The sequence below is a fragment of the Leptodactylus fuscus genome, chromosome 3, assembly GCF_031893055.1.
Source record: "Leptodactylus fuscus isolate aLepFus1 chromosome 3, aLepFus1.hap2, whole genome shotgun sequence".
NCBI classification, from domain to species: Eukaryota; Metazoa; Chordata; class Amphibia; order Anura; family Leptodactylidae; genus Leptodactylus; species Leptodactylus fuscus.
Genome location: NC_134267.1, coordinates 15,287,331 through 15,304,775, shown reverse-complemented (window position 1 = coordinate 15,304,775; position 17,445 = coordinate 15,287,331). Strand labels below are relative to the sequence as shown.

General features: G+C 46.1%; 1 protein-coding gene across 1 annotated transcript in view; it reads right to left on the bottom strand.

The window, feature by feature from the left end:
- Window positions 1–17,445, bottom strand: part of RPS6KC1 (ribosomal protein S6 kinase C1) — a 101,126-nt gene that overhangs the window by 78,478 nt on the left and 5,203 nt on the right. Inside the window, exons 2-5 of the mRNA XM_075267101.1 lie at window positions 13,448–13,483; window positions 9,942–10,062; window positions 5,174–5,289; window positions 1,936–2,026 (exon numbers count right to left, since the gene is read on the bottom strand). Coding sequence (XP_075123202.1) covers window positions 1,936–2,026; window positions 5,174–5,289; window positions 9,942–10,062; window positions 13,448–13,483 — 364 coding nt within the window. The remainder of the gene's footprint in view (window positions 1–1,935; window positions 2,027–5,173; window positions 5,290–9,941; window positions 10,063–13,447; window positions 13,484–17,445) is intronic.

Here is a 17,445-nt window from a genome sequence, read left to right as displayed (position 1 = left end):
CAGACCCCTAGGGCTGGGGCTACAAGACAAAGGGGCACTCCAATTTTAAGGATTGGAGGCAAAAGCAAAGGACATGCTACTAAATGCCTATACAGAGGGGGACCCCAACCTGCTACAGAATACAGTCACCGGTTCCGCTTTGTTAACCCTTTACACAATTCCCACAGACTCCTCCTGATAGGTAATGATCGCAGGCATGGAAAACTCACCTATGGATATGTTATAAGGGCTTGAGACTGGAATACCCCTTTAAGGCTAAGGCCCCACGTTGCGGAAACGCAGCTTTTTTTTTGTTGCAGATTTTGTTGCGGTTTTTGGAGCCAAAGTCAGGAATGTATTGAGCAGATAGAGGTATAAGAGTTTACTATATACTCTTCATTCCTTTTCTAGCCACTACTAGGTTTGAAGAAGACCTTCAGCCCATCAGTATCACAATTCGGACCCCCAAAAATCCCTTTAAGACATGATGATGAAGTCCAATGCCTTTAAAGAGTTAAATGCGATGGAAAAACAATTGCAGATGTTGCGGCGTTTGCGCTCGGCGAGGAGGAGGTGTTTTCGCGTCTTGCACATGCACCACATTATAAAGCCCCCCGTACCATCCTTCATAAAAATGCCATTTACTTGCCCTGTAAAATTAACAGCTGATTAATTCAGATTCTGTAGATTATTGTGGGTCACCATTGACAGCTGTATTATGTGCAATCATTGTCGCTGAGTGCCACAACACTTAATTGGCACTGTCACTTAAGGAAAAAAAAAAAAAACGAAACGGGGGAAAAAAAAAAAAAACAGGTATTCATTTTTCAAGTGTTTTGAAGGCCGGCTTGAATACTGTTAACATTTCCAATTTGCATCTCTCAATCACAGATGTTTCCAGATTCTGACACTAAATTCTAAATATTTATGCATTAGAGAATCATCGGAGCAGCCGGATCGACGTCTGATGGATCGCAACGCATAGCAATACTGCCACCAAGAGGGCAAAGGTGGAACTGCGCTTTATTGATAACCGATGGGTAACCTTTGGCCAGAAGCGGTGTGGCCTTCAGGGTGTATCTTGGGTGGTTTAATAGTCACACATGGATATATATTATATATACTGGCTACATCATCAGTCATTGGACAAACAACTCATAGACACTTGGTAGAAATTATTAAAGGGGATGTTTTTGAAAAACTTACTTCCTCTGGGCTCTATTGAGGCTGAATCTCGGGTGTCCAGGCTGGTTGCGACTCTGGTTCGCAGGATCGAAACAAGCACCCGTTCCGCTTCCTCCCTCCTCTCCCGTGGTCACAGAGATTTCCTTTACTATGGGGCAGATTAGATTATTAGAATAGTAAATCCCCCATCGTACAGGAATTAGGAGGGAGGAAGGGGGTCAACTCGGGGCTGGGTGCTGGTATTGATCACGTGATCCAAAGGTGGAACCTGCTCAGAAAACTTTTAGGCCGCAATCGAGACCTGGTCGCCAGTTTTCAGGACAGGAGACTGAGAGTGGGTGCAGAGACAATAGAGTCTGATCCCATGTTGTGTTTTGTAGGGGAATCAGAATGGACCCCATACAGCTGACCTGTGCTGGGACCGATCAGACCCCATTGCTCACATACTTATGGCCTATCCTAAGGCTAGGCCGTGAATCCCAAATTCCTGAACAACCCCTTTAAATAGGTCAAACACATTGGAAAGCAGTCAGCTATGTTTCCCAGCATCTTCATAAACGTGCATGGCTGAGCATGCATGTGTTCCCAATGAGAAAAGGGAATTCTTTCACGATCAGTAAGTAAAAGTAGTGTTAAAAAATGAATGGCCTGCGGCGCATATGAATAAGCAATACCAGCCACAGACTATTGCAAGATGTGGCGCTGTTTCTGAGCAGAAGGCGTATTGGGGTTTGGGTTTTTTTTGTAATTCTGGACAAAGTTCTTACTCACCTTCAGAGCTACAGTCCGAGAGACTGTCGGGAAAATCTCCAAATGGTTCTACCGGACCAATCAGATCAGACCCATCATGCACTTCTCCACCCTGCAAGAAAACACTGATCAGACACCATGTAGAATATGTCATTTATGTAAATTGGGACAGTCCCTGCAAACGACTATAAGAGGGGAGGGGGAGAAAGTAGTTACAAGGCAGGAAAGAACTCAATAGCCTCTCTACCACATGGGGGCAGTATTATTACAGAGGAGTCAAAGGAACTGCATAGTGTGGGGGCGTGAACACAGGGGGGGGGGCCTAATACTAATAGTCAGAGGAGGGGCCTGAACACGGGGGGTGGTGGCTAATACTAATAGAGGAGTGGCCTGAACACGGGGGGGGGCCTAATACTAATAGTCAGAGGAGGGGCCTGAACACAGGGGGGGGGGGTGTCCAATACTAATAGTCAGAGAGGCATGAATACAGGGGGGGGTGCGTAATACTAATAGTCAGAGGGGGGGCGTGAACACAGGGGTGGTGCCTAATACTATAGTCAGAGGAGGGGCAGGAATACAGAGGGGTGCCTAATACTAATAGTCAGAGGAGGGGCATGAATACGGGGGGGGGGTGCCTAATACTAATAGTCAGAGGAGGGGCGTGAATATGGGGGGGGGGTGTCCAATACCAATAGTCAGAGGAGAGGCATGAACACAGGGGGGTGCCTAATATAGTCAGAGGAGGGGCATGAATACGGGGGGGTGCCTAATATTAATAGTTAGAGGAGGAGGCGTAAACACGGGGGGGGGTTGTCCAATACCAATAGTCAGAGGAGAGGCATGAATACAGGGGGGTGCCTAATACTAATAGTCAGAGGAGGGGCGTGAATATGGGGGGGGGGGGGAGGGTGTCCAATACCAATAGTCAGAGGAGAGGCATGAACACAGGGGGGGTGCCTAATATAGTCAGAGGAGGGGTGTAAACGCATAACAAAACGTACTTAAGCTGTCATTACGAGTGCAGTCCACTGCAAACTCTACCCCACATGGGCAACACATGGTACATGGTGCCTAAGCCAACCCTTGGCGGGCACTACATGCTCAATGACTCTAGGATACGACATGATAGAGTCTGCCATGATTGGTTTCTAACAGATTCTGTATGCAAGAAAGGAAGAAAAAACTCTTCATGCCCCATAGAAGTCTATGGAGGCGGCATTACATTACAGATGTCTCTATAAAGCGGTGTGCCGAGTCCTCACTGCAAACTGTGACCAAATCTCTAAGACCTACTCACAGCCTGGAAGTTTTTACCTTGAGAGGTCAGACCCTCGCCATCCGTCTCCACATCTCGCCCTGACTGCCTGCGCTTTCCAGAGACTGAGCAGGATCTAATATCTGTGCACTTATAATGAGGATCATGTGGCCGAAGTGAGGAGACGGTAATGTGATTTCCTTCATAGGCTACCAGCTCGCGAGGACTGCCGGGCCTTTACTATAGAGAATAATGACTAGGCTGAGGCTACATGTTGCGCTGTTACAGGGCTACAAACAATAGTGAATGTGGTTGTGTAGTGACTGGAATATTTCCATGAATCGGACACGTGTGAATATAGTCTAACAGGGCAACTGCGGCGCTATCCTGCTACAGCGGAGAAAAAGTCAAGCCAGACACAGGGGCATTATACAATATGGATGGTCAAATGCAGTCTGCCTAGGTACAGCGAGGCCAATACTGATAGGTTTCATCAATACATTAACACAGGGCCCATGGGGGTAACACTAGGACTCCGTATGGTCTGAATCTATAGATCTGTGTTACTATGCAGAGATTTCCTCGTATTCACTGTGCCCTACCTTACCAACACCCTATGTTACAGGTCTGGAATTCTACCTGTTCTATAAACAGCTGATCTGGGAAGGTGCAATAGCCTCTGGTATATCACTCTCAGGACTGGGGTGATATTCTGGGTCTGGTGACACTAACCTATCTATCTGCAGGGCTGGGGTGATATGCTGGTTCTGGTGACACTAACCTATCTATCTGCAGGGCTGGGGTGATATGCTGGGTCTGGTGACACTAACCTATCTATCTGCAGGGCTGGGGTGATATGCTGGGTCTGGTGACAGTAACCTATCTATCTGCAGGACTGGGGTGATATGCTGGTTCTGGTGACAGTAACCTATCTATCTGCAGGGCTGGGGTGATATGCTGGGTCTGGTGACACTAACCTATCTATCTGCAGGGCTGGGGTGATATGCTGGGTCTGGTGACAGTAACCTATCTATCTGCAGGGCTGGGGTGATATGCTGGTTCTGGTGACAGTAACCTATCTATCTGCAGGGCTGGGGTGATATGCTGGGTCTGGTGACACTAACCTATCTATCTGCAGGGCTGGGGTGATATGCTGGGTCTGGTGACAGTAACCTATCTATCTGCAGGGCTGGGGTGATATGCTGGGTCTGGTGACAGTAACCTATCTATCTGCAGGGCTGGGGTGATATGCTGGTTCTGGTGACAGTAACCTATCTATCTGCAGGGCTGGGGTGATATGCTGGTTCTGGTGACACTAACCCATCTATCTGCAGGACTGGGGTGATATGCTGGTTCTGGTGACAGTAACCTATCTATCTGCAGGGCTGGGGTGATATCCTGGGTCTGGTGACACTAACCTATCTATCTGTAGGACTGGGGTGATATGCTGGTTCTGGTGACAGTAACCTATCTATCTGCAGGACTGGGGTGATATGCTGGTTCTGGTGACAGTAACCTATCTATCTGCAGGGCTGGGGTGATATCCTGGGTCTGGTGACACTAACCTATCTATCTGTAGGACTGGGGTGATATGCTGGTTCTGGTGACAGTAACCTATCTATCTGCAGGGCTGGGGTGATATGCTGGTTCTGGTGACAGTAACCTATCTATGCAGGCTGCTGCACTCCAAGTCTATGGGACTGACAAAGATAGAATACAGCATTCAGCTACCTCCGCCTCATTTAAATGGGGGGCATGGGACCCCTGTTCTCATGTTTGGTGGAGGTCCCAGTGGTCAGACTCCCACCGATCAGTTACCTATCACCTGCCCTAGAGATGGGTAATAACTTTCAATCTTTGATGCAGGTCTAGTTTGTAGCGGCAGCACATGGAATTGTGGGAATTCTAAAAATGTAGGAAAGAAGGGTAAGATAAGAAGAATAAAACACTTGACCACCTTTCCCTGTAACATGTATATGTTATAAGGCGTTCATCCTCCTTTACCTTAAAAAAGTCTTCCAGTTGAGAGCTGTTGTAAAGAGCGGGGATGTTGGCGGAGAACTGCAGCAGATCCTCGGCGCACTGGCGTCTCTCCTCCACTACGCACTCATCAAACCTCCCTGGAAAGCAGAGAAGACGAAACTGTCTGATAGAAAACATGGGACGTATGGAATAGAGGTAACAGAAGAGACCGAAAATAGCAAGGGGCCCCATAGGGACCGATCCGTGTCCACAGCAGGAGACCGTAGACAAGGCGCCCTGGCCACGTGATACAACACAGGTGTATGGCTTGTTACAATACTGCAGATTTTTCGGGGCAGAGAATCTTAACTTTTTCTTGTAGGAGGAGATTTTAAGAAATCCGGACCAAGGCCAACATGCGTAGATTTTGCTGCAAAGGATATTTCCTGTTGCAAATTATGTCCCATGTTAATTAACAAAGACCCCCAACTCTTATCCTGTTTATATGGCTATTAGAGCACGCAATCGGAGTTAAACTTTTAGTGCACCTTTACAGTATCCGATAAATATCTGGAAATACCCAGAGTATGAAGTAAGAGGTAAACAGTGAGCCAGGAGGGGGGTCTCGCAGGAAGTAAATGTCACCTCTGGATAAGCAAACAGACATAGGGGGTATTTTATTGTAACAAGCAGATGTAGTCACCCCCCCCCATGACTGGCTGGATTTGCACGTGTAGATAAGGACAGATCACACATGATGAGCCCTGGGTTTACTTCCTGCAAGCAATGCTCAGTAAAAGCAATGGCCGAGGACAGAAAACAACAGGCCGGGTTCCCAGGGGTCTCCTCACATTTACACTCTGACCTCTTGTTCTCAGAGCGTGTGGGAACGGGACATATGAAGCAAACACTTGTCGCCCTGCAGACGTCTTCTAAAGAGTATGTGAGAAATCCCAGCTGCCCCGACGGGTCCTGCAAGACGTCAAGGCCAAGGATTACAGAGCACCGGCTGATCATGGAGGGCCCTTTACACTAGAAAACATTTCATTCATTCACATGATGGTATTAGTGCAAGTGCCAAAATTGACTCATTGACCCCTATGGCAGAGTGTACCAAGGACCCCAAGTGAAGAGGTTATATAGCAAAGAGGGGTGAAGCAGGAGGATATGAGCGATGTCTGTCCCGGATACATTGCTGTGCACGGCTTCCTCTGGCCACACTGGGCATCAGGCTGGCACTCACCTGTGAAGGTATCCATCATGGCTGCAACCTGAATATAGAGGTTTTCTCCCTGCGTTCCTTAAGGCAGCAGGCTACCCAGTCTAATCGGATTAATCTTTGCATGCAGATTGGAGGAGTAATTTTTAGGGTCTGAATCTGGTTATGGGTTTGGTTCAGATTCCTAATTTTTAAGTATGGACTGGATTAAAGGGGTTCTGCAGCACCAAATGGATTTGACATATTGATGGCCTACCCACATGAGTGGTCATCAGTATATGATCCGGACCCCACGAGCCTGAAGTTACTGTGGTGGACAGGGATCATGTGCAGTACTGTTACTAGTCAAGTAATAAGAGTGATGCTGCAGTTCCCCATTATTACCATTATGCCACAGATGGGGCTGCTGCGCCACTCAAATATGGATAAAAAAAATTTACTTGGGGGTCTGGTTGGGATTTTCAGTAATAAAATGTGATGTAAATAGCTCTACAATGTGTGTGAGAGGTTGCTGGTGTCCAGTTCGGATCTACATCTGACTGCAAACCCAGGTAAGTAGACACGTGGTACCCCAGGGATAGGAGATGCCGAAAGGTTAAAGGGTAAATAAAATAGAATCTGTGTATAAATAAGAAGTTCTACAATCTTCATATCCTTCACCATTTACAAGATCTCTGCTGTCTGTCAGTGAATGACAACACCGTTCAGAGGCTGTAACGTTGTACATGGCTAGTCCTTTACATAGCTAGTAACGTTACATAGCGATGGAAAGCAGATTTTTATTTTCAGTGCAGACTTCTCCACCTTTATTGGATTTATTCTGATTTACACGCTCATACAAACATCGATTGACAAATATACAAAGAGTTGCAAGTAAACTGATGACTTACCAAAGATGACCACTAGAGGGAGTCCTGCACTAATCTTACCAGAGCAAACATGAGGCTTGTTTAAAGGGAACCTGTCACAAGGTTCGGGGCCCCTAAACCGGCAGCATGTCAGAATAAATAGGGGGCAATGCAATATAACATTGCCTGTAACTCACGGGATGTTTGGAAAGTAAAGTAGGAAAAAACACTGACTGTGTCCTGCCCAGGGTAAGGGTAAGGCTACATACACATGACAGATCAGCAATCCACATATATGCACATCCGCATTGCCTCAGTATGTCGTCCGCCATCACAGATCGTGTAGCATTGCCTACAATAGCCTGTGCCGCAAATACAGACAAATATAGGACAGGAGACATCATTTACAGACCTCTTCTATTGCCTGGACGAACTGCAAAAATTGTGAAGGGACAGTTCATCGTCTCCTCCGTCCTCCCTGTACATCGCATTCTTCCACTGCTCCATGGTCCAGTTCTGATGCTCAAATCTCCATTGCAGAAACCGATCCCTAGGACCGCCACAGACCAGCTGCACAAATTGGCAGAGGTTCTCAAGTGAACACAGTTTCTGCATCATTATTAGAGATGAGAGAGTAGGGAAATATTCGATATTCGTTTCGAGTAGCCCCTCAATATTTGACTGAATCTCGTTATAGTCTACGGGGAAAAAATGCTTCGTTTCAGGGGAAACCACTATTCGACTCAGGAGAGTCACCAAGTCCACAATGACACCCCAGGAAATGATGCCAACACCCTGGAAAGCAACTGGGACAGCAGGGGAAGCATGTCTGGGGGCATCTAACACACCAAAGTCCCTGTATTACCCCAGCATCACAACCTAACAACTACACACTTTCCACACTCAATAGAACCTCTATGGAAAGTGGAAAAATACCTGGAAACCTTCTTTACTCCACAACAGTAGGGACAGAACACACAAATTTAAAGCTAAAGAAACATTAACAAGCACCCCTTTAAATCACGTTGCCCATGACAAACACAGATGGAATAGGCAATGGGAAATCCAACAGTCCCCACCCTGAACTGTCAGTGTGTGTGTGTGTGTGTGTGTGTGTGTGATGTGGTAAGACCTTCCAAAATTCACTTTTATGGCCCTTAACGTGACCCCTTCCAAATTAAGTTCCAGGCCCTGAAGCTGAGATACCAGCAGAGATTGAGGCCCTTCAGGTGACTTCAGCCTCTACCAGCAGAGTTTTTGGCCCTTGGGGTTAGTAGAGCCTTGCACCAGAGTTTTCGTTTTTGGCCCTTGGGGGGAGCCCTAAAACATTTTTTAACTATTTATTTACAGTGAAGGTGGTGGTGTTGGAGGAGGACAAGGAACTTGTGTGCTGGCACAGATACATGGAACTGTGTCTCGTCAGTGCTGTGGACGGGACATGCTGGTTGCGGGTCCACATATCTGCTGTCCACCCTGGTATAGGTTCCTGGTGCTCGGGCCTCATCAGCACTACACCCTGCACCCTGCTTGATGTTGTGGCACTGCTGGCAGCCCCTCTCCAGTATATAATTGGAGTCGAGCTACTGCGGCCTGGATCCCCAGCTGGATTTCCTCGTCCTCATCCTCGCCCCCTTGTCCTACTGATGAGTGGCACTGCTGGCAGCCCCTCTCCAGTACCTGGACTGTGGACTGGATCCCCAGCTGGATTTCCTCGTCCATGTCCTCGCCCACGTCCCTTGATGCCACCCTGACGCATCATTGGCAGGTTCACTGTATGTGTACACTCTTCCTGCAGTGTAGCTCTGCAGTGCTGTCGTTTTTCCCTTTTCCTGCCTCGCAGAAGCTACCCTTTCTCTCTCACCCTGCTCACGATGTCTTTCCCTATCTCTCCAAATTGGAGACGAATATGGCTGACACTATTCTTATAAATCGGAGGTCGCCTGATTTCGCCAGCCCATGACTTTTTCCTTATTTTTCTCGATGCCTACGTTTTCCTACTTCCTGTCCCACCTCCTCTACAAAGTTAATGGTGCAAAAAAAAAGCGCCAGGAAAGGTGGGAGGGGATACGAATTTTTAAAGCGTTTACCGCGTGGTATTCGATTGGAATCAAATATGTCGAATACCTTAAAATTCGATCAAATATCTACTCGATTGTACGGTATTCGCTCATCTCTAATCATTATGTTTATTAGTCACATGGCCTGTTCACCGCTCAGTCTCATTCAATTAAATAGGGCTGTGCTGCAATACCAAGCTCAGCCACTATACAATGTACGGCGCTGTGCTTGGAATTCATCCAAATGCTGTGGTCTCTTCCGACAGTTGATCGTGGGGGCCCCCCCCCAATATCGAGCCCCCATTGATTTGATACTGATGACCTAGATTAAGGTTAGATACTCAAAAACACAATTCCAGGAGACCCCTTTAATGTCATGGCTGATCGGTGAAGCTTTACACAAGGGTGTAACGTGCGTCTCGCATCTAGTGTACAAGCACTGACATGTCAGGAGGATCTATACCAGGGGTAGGGAACCTTCGGCTCTCCAGCTGCTGTGAAACTACAACTCCCATCATGCTCCATTCACTTCCATGGGAGTTCCCAGAACAGCAGAGCCAGTATGCATGCTGGGAGTTGTAGTTTTGCAACAGCTGGAGAGCCGGACGTTCCCTACCCCTGGTCTATACACTGCACAATATCAGCCGCTGAGTCCACAGATAACAATTCCTGGCACAGTCACTTACCAAAAAGTTTAGCTTTGGCAAAAGGAGGGAACAGCTCAGTCTGTCTGAAGAGATTCTTATGTATCTGCCAGAGGTCTCGGTGCAGCTTCTTAAAGTCGCTGTATCGTTTCCAAGTCACAATCTAAAGGAGAGAGAAGGCGTTCACGTCAGAACAACACCCATCTACAGGCATGTAAGACAGCCAACCATGGCACACGTGTCTATATGACCAACAGCTACCTACATAGCCATAGCCCTATATATCAGAGCTCAGCTTCTCTCCTCTATCATATAACCCTATATATCACACAGCTCAGCTTCTCTCCTCTATCATATAACCCTATATATCACACAGCTCAGCTTCTCTCCTCTATCCTATAACCCTATATATCACAGAGCTCAGCTTCTCTCCTCTATCATATAATCCTATATATCAGAGCTCAGCTTCTCTCCTCTATCATATAACCCTATATATCACAGAGCTCAGCTTCTCTCCTCTATCCTATAACTCTATATATCACAGAGCTCAGCTTCTCTCCTCTATCATATAACCCTATATATCACACAGCTCAGCTTCTCTCCTCTATCATATAACCCTATATATCACAGAGCTCAGCTTCTCTCATCTATCATATAACACTATATATCACACAGCTCAGCTTCTCTCCTCTATCATATAACCTATATATCACAGAGCTCAGCTTCTCTCCTCTATTATATAACCCTATATATCACAGAGCTCAGCTTCTCTCCTCTATCATATACCCCTATATATCACAGAGCTCAGCTTCTCCCCTCTATCCTATACCCCTATATATCACAGAGCTCAGCTTCTCTCCTCTATCATATACCCCTATATATCACAGAGCTCAGCTTCTCCCCTCTATCCTATAACCCTATATATCACACAGCTCAGCTTCTCTCCTCTATCCTATAACCCTATATATCACAGAGCTCAGCTTCTCTCATCTATCATATAACCCTATATATCACAGAGCTCAGCTTCTCCCCTCTATCCTATAACCCTATATATCACACAGCTCAGCTTCTCTCCTCTATCCTATAACCCTATATATCACAGAGCTCAGCTTCTCTCATCTATCATATAACCCTATATATCACAGAGCTCAGCTTCTCCCCTCTATCCTATAACCCTATATATCACACAGCTCAGCTTCTCTCCTCTATCCTATAACCCTATATATCACAGAGCTCAGCTTCTCTCCTCTATCATATAACCCTATATATCACAGAGCTCAGCTTCTCTCATCTATCATATAACACTATATATCAGAGCTCAGCTTCTCTCCTCTATCATATAACCCTATATATCACAGAGCTCAGCTTCTCTCCTCTATTATATAACCCTATATATCACACAGCTCAGCTTCTCTCCTCTATCATATAACACTATATATCACACAGCTCAGCTTCTCTCCTCTATCATATAACACTATATATCAGAGCTCAGCTTCTCTCCTCTATCATATAATCCTATATATCAGAGCTCAGCTTCTCTCCTCTATCATATAACCTATATATCACAGAGCTCAGCATCTCTCCTCTATTATATAACCCTATATATCACAGAGCTCAGCTTCTCTCCTCTATCATATACCCCTATATATCACAGAGCTCAGCTTCTCCCCTCTATCCTATAACCCTATATATCACACAGCTCAGCTTCTCTCCTCTATCCTATAACCCTATATATCACAGAGCTCAGCTTCTCTCATCTATCATATAACCCTATATATCACAGAGCTCAGCTTCTCCACTCTATCCTATAACCCTATATATCACACAGCTCAGCTTCTCTCCTCTATCCTATAACCCTATATATCACAGAGCTCAGCTTCTCTCCTCTATCATATAACCCTATATATCACAGAGCTCAGCTTCTCCCCTCTATCCTATAACCCTATATATCACAGAGCTCAGCTTCTCTCATCTATCATATAACACTATATATCAGAGCTCAGCTTCTCTCCTCTGTCATATAACCTATATATCACAGAGCTCAGCATCTCTCCTCTATTATATAACCCTATATATCACAGAGCTCAGCTTCTCTCCTCTATCATATAACCCTATATATCACACAGCTCAGCTTCTCTCCTCTATCCTATAACCTATATATCACACAGCTCAGCTTCTCTCCTCTATCATATAACACTATATATCACAGAGCTCAGCTTCTCTCCTCTATTATATAACCCTATATATCACACAGCTCAGCTTCTCTCCCTCTATCATATAACCCTATATATCACAGAGCTCAGCTTCTCCCCTCTATCCTATACCCCTATATATCACAGTGCTCAGCTTCTCTCCTCTATCATATAACCCTATATATCACAGAGCTCAGCTTCTCTCCTCTATCCTATAACCCTATATATCACAGAGCTCAGCTTCTCTCCTCTATCCTATAACCCTATATATCACACAGCTCAGCTTCTCTCCTCTATCCTATAACCCTATATATCACACAGCTCAGCTTCTCTCCTCTATCCTATAACCCTATATATCACACAGCTCAGCTTCTCTCCTCTATCCTATAACCCTATATATCACACAGCTCAGCTTCTCTCCTCTATCCTATAACCCTATATATCACACAGCTCAGCTTCTCTCCTCTATCCTATAACCCTATATATCACACAGCTCAGCTTCTCTCCTCTATCCTATAACCCTATATATCACACAGCTCAGCTTCTCTCCTCTATCCTATAACCCTATATATCACACAGCTCAGCTTCTCTCCTCTATCCATGCACACTGTGTACATAGCAGTAATGTTGCAGTGAATTACATCTTTGCACCATCACTACCATGTAAACTCCTTTATAAAGCTGACAGCATTAACACATGAAAAGGAAAAGGATTATGTGGAAGGAAAATGGGATTCGGGGAGTTCTCTGTCCCCTGACATCAGGAGCTGGGTAATAATACTGCATGCTAATACCGTACTAACATTATTAGCGAATTCTGGGGAGGGGTGTAGTCTGTTCTGACAATAGTTATAAAGAGGGTCAAAGAGGTTACACAGACAACCCACTGATGTGAGCAGACACTGTGCAATACTTTATTTCCCCAGTGGTGGCGCTGCAAAGAAATTAAACCCTTACTGCCTGGTTACTCGATAGCTTTCAGCTGATGGGGGGTCCTGGCAGAGAAGCAAACTCTTAAAACAAAACAAATGCAGCAATGATTATAGCACAGGGACGGCTCGGACTCTGTTCCCATCTGTCCTAGAGGCTGTGTTGCAGATGGCGTCCTATTTAAGTGAAAAAATGTGTTCAGCATGCAGCGCTATTTGTATTCTTAAATCCGCAGGCCCCATACAGTAACCTGACGTACCCAGTTATAAGTCAATGCAAGGACTCTGCATACAGCAGCCTAGAGCTCAGCTCCCGAGATCACTGTGAGGATATCGTGGTGGGAAGGAGAAGTTTAAGAACTGCACTCAAACCTGAATTTTCTTTAATCTGAGCAGAAACAGAAAACAGTCAGGTGGAGATTTTTACCTCCTGCACATCTTCAGGGTTCTTCCTGGACACAATCTGCAAAGAGAAAGAGAGAAGTGCGATTACCCAGCATGCCTCCTGCAGAACCCTTACAATACACTTACAAAATTCTGATTTGCAAATTTGTTGCAAATTTTGTTTGTGTTCTATTCCCATCCAAAGCCAATTGGAAAATTCTGCTGGTTTCCCTTGGAAACAGACAACGGTTGTTTTCATTCCGCTGTCAGACATGTGACCTAGTGGCTGATCTCTACCTGTCTGACGCCATCTAGTGGTCGGAGGACAGCAGAATTGTGGAATTTGCTTTAGACATGAATGGAGAATGCAAAATCATAAAGGGATTCTACCTTTAAAAATCAAATTTTTTGTAGATCACGTGTAGGAATAGCCTTAAGATAGGCTATTCTTCTCCTAGCTTTAGAGGTCTTCTCCACGCCGCCGTTCGGTAGAAATCTCAGTTTTCTTCATTATGCAAAAAAGTTCTCTCGCAGCATCGAGGGCGTCCCCAATGCTGCGAGAGAAATCTCCAGCGCCGCCTCCATCTTCTTCAGGAACGTCCTCTTCACGCGTCTTCTTCCGGAGCTGGATTCAAACTTCTAGGCCTCAGACAGAGCCGTCTGAGCATGCCCACCGGCCACAAGAAAATGGCCACTTACTTACTGTGTAAGCTCTGCCCGAGGCCTAGAAGATTGAAACCCAAGATGGAGGAAGATACGTGAAGAGGCCGTTCCAGAAGAAGATGAAGGCATCGCTGGAGATTTCTCTCGCAGCATTGGGGACGCCCCCAGTGCTGCGAGAGAACTAATTTGCATAACAAAGAAAACCGGGATTTCTACCGACTGGCGGTGCGGAGTAGACATCTAAGCGAGAAAAATAGTCTTTAAGGCTATTCCTACGTGTGATCTACAAAAAATGTAAGTTTAATGGTAGAATCCCTTTAAGACAGCATATTCCTGGGTGGAAGCAGAGCTGTGGCGTCAGTAGACCAAAGCACCCACTCCGACTCCTCTATTTTTTCCACAGGCCGACTCCGACTTCTTCATAAATGGTCAGTCATGGATTCCTATGACTGTAAATCTGTAACAAACTCGACATCTAACCAATAATATCATAATACAAAACCTTGAAGCCGGAGTCGGTAACTCCCCCCTCCCTCCTGACTCCGACTCCACAGCCCTGGGTTATAGAGCTGCCGGTCTTCTTAACAGGCCACATTGGAGTAACTGTGCGCCAATCTCACCTGACGCCATGTAATCCTAGCCGAAGTGTTTATATGAATGTGAGCAAAAGATTAAAAACCATAATGAAAATACATAAAAATATTACTTTTCATTGTATTTTATCCCATTTTTGTGATTATGGACATACAAATGAACGATCAGCGTTTACAATTCTCGCCCTAGCGCGAACGCTTCGCTTTTCCTCCGTACTGCAGGTCATCAGGACGATCACTCCCATTGTCAGAGGATGACGGGGACACAATGACGGATTGTCAGCGACATTACAGAGGCGAGCCTATCTCCATATATACAGTGCAAAGCAACTTCTCCTTTTCCTCGAGACTTAGTCCCATAAGCCGCCATTCCCTGCAGTTACCATAAATCACATCCCCTGCTGCTGCCCTATCCATACAGGCTCTGAAAGTTTGTGAACCCTTCAGACTTTACTATATTTCTGCAAAAATTTGACCTAAACTTGCAGAGCGGACCGCTGCGAGACATGCAGGAAGAGAGGGGAGGTTGTGATGATGGTCACTGGGATGTTGAGCCATGCCGACTCCAGTGCCGTGGTCAGCTGCGCTAGGTGACGTGGTTGAGCATCCATGGCATGAACAACCCAATCGAGGTGGTCCCATAGATTCTCGATTGGGCTCAAGTCCAGGGAATTTGCTGGCCAAGGGAGTACGGTAAACTCATCCTGGTGCTCCTTGGACCACGCACGTACACTGCGAGCTTTATGACATGTTGCATTGTCCTGCTGGTAGATACCATCATCCTGAGGGAAAACAATTCTCATGTAGGGGTGAACGTGGTCCGCAAGGATAGATGCATACTTGTGTAGATCCATCATGCCTTCCACAATGATGAGTGCACCCAGATGGCTGAGGACACGTGACTTCTGCCATTAGTTATTTAACGCTGACGTCAAAAGTAGGCGCTGGTCATATTAATAGGACTGGACTGTGTATATAAGCAGTATATATAGTTGTAACCTCACCAATAATCATTTTATAGTTTAGAGAGATTATCCAGGACCTGAAGGTTATTGATATTGAGGAGCTAACCATAGGACAGGTCATCAGTATCAGATCAGTCAGAGCCCGACGCTTGGACTCCGGTCAGACCAGCTGTGTCGGCTGCTGGAAGCTGTATACTACGTATACAGCTAAAGGCAGTCCTGACACTATTCAAGTGAATGGGAGGAGGGCTGCAATTCCAGGCACCACTACTACACTGTACGGAGCTCTGTACACAGTATACAGCGTCCAGGGCCGTACAGCGTAGTGGTGCCACTTGGTACTGCAGCCCCGCTCCAATTCACTTGAATACAAGCAGGCCATATATGTAGCGTATAGTGTTTGGTGGCCAAAACAGATGACTGGGACAAAGCGATCAGATAGTGATGACCAATCCTGCAGAAAAGCCATCAGCATCAATGACCGTCAGATCCCGAACAGCCCCTTTAACATGCACAATATGGAACCTGAATAGTCGCTAATGGAATGGTCACATCACTATTCAGATTGTTCCAAGCAGCACCCCCCCCCCATCCAAAAAAAAAGGTCAGATTGCCACAGTTGCCGTGAAGACGTAACCTAAACATGTTCACCATGACCAGTGACCTCACCGCCATCCTGCTGCCGCACACACAGCTGCTCCCAACCATCTGCAATAGAGCTGGTGTCACATCAGGTCAGTGCAACCTGCAGCGCAGCCGCCGCCGCCCCAGGGGACTCCGCCAACATCCATATCATATCACAGAGGGAGAAAACAGAAGCAGACGCGAGGAGCGGAGGAGGCTTCAAGTTACAGCCAACAATGCATAGGAAAGGATCGACAGAAATAAGAAGCCGTCTCATCCTATAGACAGGGGGGAGTGATCCCCTAAGGGGTTACATAGGCAACATATAGGTCATAAGGAACAAGTCTGATCTTGGCCACCACCGATTTCCTCAATAGTCTCTATAGAGGGGTACCCCACCTTATAAAGTGATGGCGTATTATTAGCCTAGGCATCACTTTACCCCTTTATCAGCGGGGTCTGACCTTTAGGACCTGTCCCAGGGGTTGCAGACCTGCGGGCAAGGGGTCAACTGCAGTTCCCTACAGAGCAAGGTAGCGGTGAAGATGCCAATTCAGGGCTGCGGCCACTTCAATAGGGGGGGTCAGACCACCAACAATCAAAGTGATATTGCAGGGTTCATGTTATAACATAGGGTTAGTGACTAGCCCTGGCGCTTGCTTTGGCGGTGCAGACCGATCCCTTTATATTTGGCTATATCCCTTGGTCACGCCCTGTATTCTATATCAGCTCCATCTAATATCACATGCGGCGTCTCCATAGGCGGAGTTCTATCTGATCTTTTCTTACGTTCATCCTCTCCGGTGACAAAAATAAGCTGCCGGGTTCCCATGGTACAAATCACAGGAGCAATGAAGTCACCTACACCCCGGATTAACCCTTCACCAACATCATTAGGCGCTATACTCATTATAACAGTGGAACCAGGTAACGCTAGGCTCATCTTTATATCTCTTTAAAAGCATTTTCTGGTTTTATGCAAATAGATCTTGATCTCTGTGAAAATTATAAATACAACAATTTTTAATAGACTTTTGGGCATAAAAAAAATTCCCAATTTTGTATGCCCATGCCATGTTCCTGGGCGGGGTGTGACGCAGGCAGTGCCCTGGATCTATTATCCTTAACACCAATTGACCCCTGAAATCTGAACCACCGACAAGCTGGCAAAGATTTTAGTGTGCGGGCACACGGTA